Source organism: Dipteris shenzhenensis, chromosome 7 (assembly GCF_047967505.1).
Source record: "Dipteris shenzhenensis isolate YYH24624 ecotype China chromosome 7, Dip_SZ_1.0, whole genome shotgun sequence".
NCBI classification, from domain to species: domain Eukaryota; kingdom Viridiplantae; phylum Streptophyta; class Polypodiopsida; order Gleicheniales; family Dipteridaceae; genus Dipteris; species Dipteris shenzhenensis.
Window position 1 is genome coordinate 42,203,491 of NC_141602.1, and position 7,726 is coordinate 42,211,216.

General features: G+C 48.6%; 1 protein-coding gene across 1 annotated transcript; it reads right to left on the bottom strand.

Moving 5' to 3' along the window:
* Positions 1 to 477: 477 nt before the first annotated feature.
* Positions 478 to 1,864, bottom strand: LOC147900368 (polyubiquitin-like). The gene has a single exon (XM_087376858.1). It carries the CDS (start codon positions 1,782 to 1,784, stop codon positions 639 to 641), a length of 1,146 nt encoding a protein of 381 aa, XP_087232984.1. The 5' UTR covers positions 1,785 to 1,864; the 3' UTR covers positions 478 to 638.
* Between the last annotated feature and the right edge of the window lie 5,862 nt (positions 1,865 to 7,726).

Consider the following 7,726-nt stretch of genomic DNA (forward strand, 5'->3'; position numbering starts at 1 on the left):
CTGCAAAGAAGTTCCCGAGCATTCGTATTGAAATCAGATGGGCAATTCACCCGTCTTCCGTCCATGCCAGAGACTACAAAAAACATGCCAAAAAAAAAATCGCCTCGATTACTTGGCCCCGAGCATATCATACTAGTGGCAAGACACGGACACGGATGGTTGGAGAAACAGGACACGGATATGGATAGTTATTTCAACGATAGCGTGGATAAAAAGAGGTTCTCAATTAAATGTAACCGATTCCTAAATGTGTTTAAAACAGTATCTTCAATAAATGGAAAAAAAATTGAGTAGATCATGAGGCGGTCAAGTAGGTTCCGTTCCCAACCATTACCACTTCATATTTCGACCATTCTAGATGTCTATAAACACACAAACGGAAGGTTACATTACTTCAACGATGAAGTAGCTAAACAGACGGAGAAAGAGTGAACACTGGTTTACCATCAATAACAAAATACAACCAAACGAGAGGGTCTTATTATACCTTGGCCGCTTATTACAAGACTGATTAAGGATGGTCCATGACCAGAAAACCAACAACCACTAACCAAGACTCCAAATTGCTGATAGCCCCTACGCAGTGACTACATCAGCTTACAGGTTCCTGACCCTCTCAATCCAGAAAGACTATGTTTTCAATTCCCGCCCCGAAGGCGGAGAACAAGATGCAGAGTCGATTCCTTTTGAATGTTGTAATCAGCCAAGGTTCGCCCATCCTCCAACTGCTTTCCAGCAAAGATCAAGCGCTGCTGGTCTGGCGGAATTCCCTCCTTATCTTGGATCTTAGTTTTCACATTATCAATGGTATCAGAACTCTCCACTTCCAAGGTGATCGTCTTGCCAGTCAGGGTCTTCACAAAAATTTGCATGCCACCTCTCAACCGGAGCACCAAGTGAAGGGTAGACTCCTTTTGGATATTATAATCCGCAAGGGTGCGTCCGTCCTCGAGCTGCTTACCAGCGAAGATCAGGCGCTGCTGGTCGGGTGGGATACCCTCCTTGTCCTGAATCTTCGTTTTCACGTTATCAATCGTATCAGAGCTCTCGACCTCAAGAGTAATAGTCTTGCCGGTGAGGGTCTTCACAAAGATCTGCATACCACCACGCAGACGCAACACAAGATGCAAGGTGGACTCCTTCTGAATGTTATAATCAGCCAGCGTACGACCGTCCTCAAGCTGCTTACCAGCGAAGATCAGCCTCTGCTGATCGGGAGGAATACCTTCCTTGTCTTGAATCTTGGCCTTCACGTTGTCGATGGTGTCGGAGCTCTCAACCTCCAGGGTAATAGTCTTCCCGGTGAGGGTCTTGACAAAGATCTGCATACCACCACGCAAACGAAGGACGAGATGGAGAGTAGACTCCTTCTGGATGTTGTAGTCGGCGAGGGTGCGGCCGTCCTCAAGCTGCTTACCAGCGAAGATCAGCCTCTGCTGATCAGGAGGGATGCCCTCCTTGTCCTGGATCTTGGCCTTGACGTTGTCGATGGTGTCGGAGCTCTCCACCTCAAGCGTGATGGTCTTGCCGGTGAGGGTCTTGACGAAGATCTGCATGCCACCACGGAGGCGAAGGACGAGGTGGAGGGTGGACTCCTTCTGGATGTTGTAATCGGCGAGGGTGCGGCCATCTTCGAGCTGTTTACCAGCGAAGATGAGGCGCTGTTGATCAGGGGGGATACCTTCCTTGTCTTGGATTTTAGTCTTGACGTTGTCGATGGTATCGGAGCTTTCGACTTCGAGGGTGATGGTTTTACCAGTGAGGGTCTTGACGAAGATCTGCATGGTTGAAGGGCAGGGAGGGGAACGAAATCTAGCACAGAAGAGCTTCGAAGAAGAGGATGAAGAGAAGTTACAGAAAAGCTTCAAAGAGGACGATGAAGAAAGAGAGACACCCCTACGGTTTTTTAACGTCGGGGCTTTCCACCGCCTCCACCGGTTCTCACCGGCTTGACCACACGCTCCATTCCACGTGCCATCCTCCCATTGATTCTCTTCCAGTCCCCGCATACGTGCACCCTCCTCATTCGCTCCACCTCAACCGTCCTCTCCACGTTTTCACCGCCTCCCACCGTCTTGACCGGCTCGCCCACCCCTTTTCCTCTCCACGTGCTTCCCTCCACGTGTCGTCCTTCCATTGGTCTCTACCTACTACCTCGCATGCGTGCATGTTTTTCATTCGCTCCTGCTAAACGCCTGTCCACGTGTCGGTCTTTCATTCGTGCTTCTATCAATCTCCACTGCCGCTTCTGGAAAAGTCACAAGCGGCGTCCAAACAACTTGCGTGTTGCAAACTTGCACGGCAAGTTGGCAAGTTGGCATGCTTGTCCAACTCCTCACATTCATTGAACCTTCACGCATCCTCATGGCATGCATTAGTGTTCACCAACAAGTGAATTACATTCATAATGCCTGCCGCTAAGAGAAATTTGTCTAGTATGTTTTAATCTATGGTAGTGTAAAGTAGTGAGTGTGTAAAGTAGTGAGTGATCTGACCAGTAAATGAATATAATTTGGATTGTAATTGTTTGTCCATATGTGGTCAGTTGGTTGATCAATCAATTGAGTGAATTTATGGCGCCTTTGGAAGGGGGTAAGGTTGTTCGCTTTCCAAAGGTAAAATAGGTATTTTTTAGAGAGATATATATATATATATATATATTTTTTTTTAAAGGTGATTGGTCCAAGTATGCTCCTTGTAAGAGGCTTTAATGTATGCATTTAATGACTTCGTCCTCTTTGGCCTGCCTCTCTCTCTCTCTCTCTCTTCTCTCTCCCCTCACCCCTTTCTCTTCTCCTTTTCTCTCTCCTTTCTTTCTCCTTCCCCCCCCCCTCTCTCTCTCTCTCTCTCTCTCTCTCTCTCCTCTATTAACAAGCCCACCCTTCTCTTCTTCTTCTTCTCTCTCTAGGCAAGCCCCCCCCCCCCTCTCTCTCTCTCTCTCTCTCTTTCTCTCTTCTTCTTCTTCTCTCTTAGCAAGACCCCCCCCTCACCCACCCCCCCCCCCTCTTCTCTCCCTCTCTCTCTCTCTCCCTCTCTTTCTCTCTTAGCCACATGAATGAAATTCATCTTGTTGAATTTCGAACCATTTTCATTTACTACTCTTTGTACACTCTTTCCTTTTCATGCCTCCAATTTTATGCTCTCTCTTAAGCATTTCACTCACCCACAGGCAAGCCTAATGAATGATAGATATATATCATTCACCTTGCTTTTTTTTTGTTTTTTTAATTTTTTTTATATATATAAACTTGCCAGCTTCTATTAATTAAAAAAGGAGGGGAGGTTAGATCCTTTAAAAAAAACCCAAACAAAATTTGGCCTAAATGGGAATTTTTCCCCAGGCCTACGCTGTGAGCAGAGACCTTCTAGCCTAACGCGACTTGTTTTTCGACCTCGTAAATTACATGATCGACCATCGAGTCCAGTGTGTCGAGGACTTTACCAAAGTCCCTGAGAAGCATCTTCACCGTTGCCATCATTGCCAGTACTCTAAAGCCTTGTGGGATTCTGTGTTGGAAGGAGTTTTTGTTGCGGATCTCCCAAGCTCCAAGGATCACTGCTGCGCGGAGGTATGGCCAGTCGACAGCCAATGTGGAAGGGAGCCCCTTCGTATCGCCTGCCATTGGTTGCCTATAACGAATTTCGACATCAAACCCACCCCTCGGACCGCCACTTTGATCTTCCTCCATACCTCCCGCACCACCGGGCATCTCTAAAGGACGTGACGAATGTCTTCTAGGTTGCACCCACAGAGCATGCAAGCGGGATTTATTGCCACTCTTTTGGCTAGTTTGCTCTTCACTAGAAGCCATTGATTAATGATCTTCCAGAAAATGAATTTGGCCTTTTCCACAATGCATCCCTTCCAAATTCCCCTAAAACGATCTTTCCACCATTTTCTATTGCGATGCAATTTCCACTTGCCGTTGAGGTTAACTAACGCCGACTGTCCCCAAATCAATTTCTTGTAGATAGTTCTAGTAGATAGTTTGCGCATGGGGGTCTTCCCCATGATCCACTGGTTTTCCTTTCCATCCCATGCTACTATGCTGTTGGATGGCCACTGCTTCAGAATCCTGTCGAGCGTAGCCTCCTCTCCTCGGGTCAGTGCAAGCTCTCACTAAATCTACTCCACCATCTTCCAGTCTGCCTTGCTTGCATCCCATAGGTCCGATTCCTTTCCTGTGGAGGTTCCTGGCTCTGGTCAAGTCGTGCAGCGCAAACAATTCGCCATCTCTATTGAGCGCCCTGGTCCACCATATGCTTTCCAGGAGGCTACCATCACCTCTAAGGCCTTTTCTCCCTCTCCATTCGCATAGTTGTACACAATCCTTCCAGGCCTGGACCAGTCCAACAATAAGATCAGATCCTACAATCTTGATGGGAAACTCAGAGAAGAGTCGGTCATACCATCCCAGGCCATGCCATTGACCCGCTCCCTTGCTTCTACCCACGTTGATGAACTCTTGGTGATCACTACCCACGGTGCCTGCCCGATGAATAGGCTCGCCATCCATTTACCTATCCATTTACCTAGGAATGCCGTGTTCTTGAGCTAGACATCTGGGAGTCTGATGCCTCCTAGGATTTTCGGGGCCTTTAGGGGTTCCCACGGGATGTAGTGCATCTTTCTTCTACCTCCCTCCTTTGCCCATAGGAACCCCCTAAACAATGCTTCGATCTCCAACCATTGCATCTTGTTGAACCTCTTGATTGAGGCCACGTATGTCGTAGTTGCTGCCAAGATGTGCTAGACCACCAGGCTTCGTGCATTCCAGCTTAGGCACAAGCCGCTCCACTTTTTTAGCTTCTCTTTGATTTTGCATTTGAACCAGTCGAATCTCTGTCGATTGGTCACTCCTACCCCCAGTGACGCGCCCAAGTATCGGATTATTTCCCCACGTGGCACCAGTTGCACCCCCAACCTTTTCACCCATTCTTTCAACGGGTTCGAACTAGTTCTGATCAGGAAGGTCTTCGACCATCTGCATCGGGAACCCGAGGCTTTGCAAACAATTGCCATGACCTCCATGAGTCTCTCCACACTTGCTTGATCTTCCTACACCATGGAGATGGTGTCATCCGCGAAGAACTAGCTGCACGTTTGATGGCCCGACGGGAGGTTGAGACCTTTAATCCTTCCCGTTGCTACTTCACGCTTCAGCTTGTGGATCAGGGGGACGGTGCATATGTCAAAGAGCAGTGGCGCCAGTGGACAGCCTTGATGGATCGATCTTCTCACGCCGAATCTGCCTACCGCTCCTCCATTAATGCACAGTATAGCCGTGGTGTTACCAAAAGGCACTTGACTTTGCAAATGAAATCCTAGCCGAGCCCCAGGCTCTGCAGCAGCACTATCAGGACGTAGTCCCACCTGACTCGGTTGTAGGCCTTGTCCAGGTCAATCCTGAACACCAAGATTTTCTGGCCAGAAAGGGTGGCATAATCGATCGCTGAGGCTACATTTAGGATATTCTCGTAGATGTCACGACCCCTCACAAACCCATTTTGTTCCTTGTCTACCACCCCACAACAAACTTCCCTAATCCTAATCGCCAATGCCTTGGCAATTACCTTGTATGCGATACTTAGCATCGTGATGGGCCTCCAGTCCCCCACGTTGAGCCTGCTCTACCTTTTTGGAAACAGCTTCATGAGGCTCGAGTTAACGCCCTCTGAGAGAGTACCTTGTTCTACGGCAAAATTGTCCATGTCGGTGAGGTCCTGCTGGATGAGATCCCAGAATGCTCTATAAAATTCGGTCGTGAGTCCGTCCAGGTCTGGGGCTTTGTCGTCTGCTAGAGTGTTTAATGCTTCCTCCAGCTCCTCACTATCGAAGGGCCTCCCTATACGGTTTCTTTGGTACTCCGAGACTCGTGGTGAGACTCCTTCCATTAACTACTCCATGCCGTCATGCCAACCGTCATCTTGGATTGCCTGCTCGCCCACTATCTCACTCAGGGCCTGCCGAAAAACCTTGGTAATCTGCCAGATGTCAGTCACCACCTTCCCCTTTGCGTTGAGTACTTTGTCAATGGATTCCCTTTGTTGATTCTGTTTCAGTGCATTGAAGAAGGTTTTGGAGGGACAGTCCCCTACCCTGAGCCACAGTTGGCGGCTTCTAATTCGTGCCTTCTCAGCTTCTTCAAGTTCCCAATCATGCAATGCAATATCTACTTCTACTTGCAGGGTGGCCAGGATTTGATAAGTTGGATTGTCAACAACTGCCGCCCTTATAGCCTCTCTAGCAGCCGTCCAACTGGCTTTCTGCCATTGGCCATTGTCCTTTCGAAGGTGATTAGCCTCCTTTACTTTAACTACTACCCTATAGATAGCTAGATCCCACGTCTGGCAAGGATCCACGTTCTCTTGCGAGTTGGTTGGCCGCTCCTTCCAGCACTTCCGAATCCCTCTGCAGAACTCTCCTGACTCCAACGGGCGCTTATCGAACTTGTAGGGGATATCTCTTGGTCGGTCCACTTGGCAGGCATTGAGAATTTCCACGACACTAGCACATGGTCTGAGAGGGCACGGTGGAGGTAACAGCCACCACAGAAGGGTCCTCTCATCCACCACCCTTCCTCTGACGCGTAAATTCTGTCAAGACGACTGGCTTGAAAACTCTGTCCCAACCTCCGGTTATTCCAAGTGAATTTCAGCTGCATTTTTTGCACCAATTCGCAAACGTCCGCTAGGCCAGCCTCGACGGTCAACTCTTCCCAAGCTTCTAGCTCTCCCCCTGCGATCACTGCTTCGAGATGGGAGCCGCGGTCCTAAAGAGATTCGGTGTAGTTCCAATCACCCCCAAGGATCCAGTGCTCACTTGTCACTTTGTTTTTCAGAGCATTCCACAATGGATCTTTCTTGGGCCAAATTCGGAGCGTATACACTAGCTATATTGAAGGCAAACCCATCTTTGCACACTCTCACCCCAATCACACTACCTTTAGGCATCTTGAAGACCTCTTGAGGGTGGAGCGACTTATGGATGATCACTGCAGACCCTCCCCTCCTTCTACTTGGACAATTGATAAAACAGACGAAACCTAATTGACGAAATGCAATCCACCAACCATCCTCGCACCCACACTTGGTTTCTTGCAATAGAATTATGGATGGTTTCCACTTACGAATTACGTCTAAACACCCTTTTTGTTTGGTTTTACTACAGCATCCCCCCACATTCCAGCACAGCAAATTGATTCCCGCAACTGCTTCCTTCTGAGGGCCTCCATTCCTATAATTTTGCATGATGAGTGAGAGCCTCGTAGGCATCTTTAAGAAAGTTGAATTTGTTTTCTCTGCCTGTTGCCGCGCCTCTCACCGCATCTTTAATGCATTTTGAGAGACCCCTGTGTACCACACGGGTAATGTCTGTTCCTTTGTCTTGCTACATAGGCTTTTCCTCAAGGGCTCTCTTCCTATGATGCGCGTCTGGAAGCTCTTCCTCCTTGTCTTCACCATTGTTGGGAGGGAGTGAGCCTTCCTACCTAACCGGTTTCTCCATGAGGGGTGCTATGCTTTCCTTCCCACTGTCTTTCCTGTCACGGTTGGAGTGCTCCTATAATGTTGTTGACACATGCGAAGGCTCTGAAGCAAATGCATCCTTACAAGGGGATGTCTTGCCTTTCTTTCCGACAAGTTGCCATTGGTCTCGATGGGGGGGGGGGGAGATCCTCCATCTTGCTCGATGATGCGTTATCTGAGTTCAGGGCCTTTGCATGCG

Coding starts and splice junctions, on each gene's coding strand:
- LOC147900368 (XM_087376858.1), bottom strand. CDS start 1,784: ATGCAGATCTTCGTCAAGACCCTCACTGGTAAAACCATCACCCTCGAA.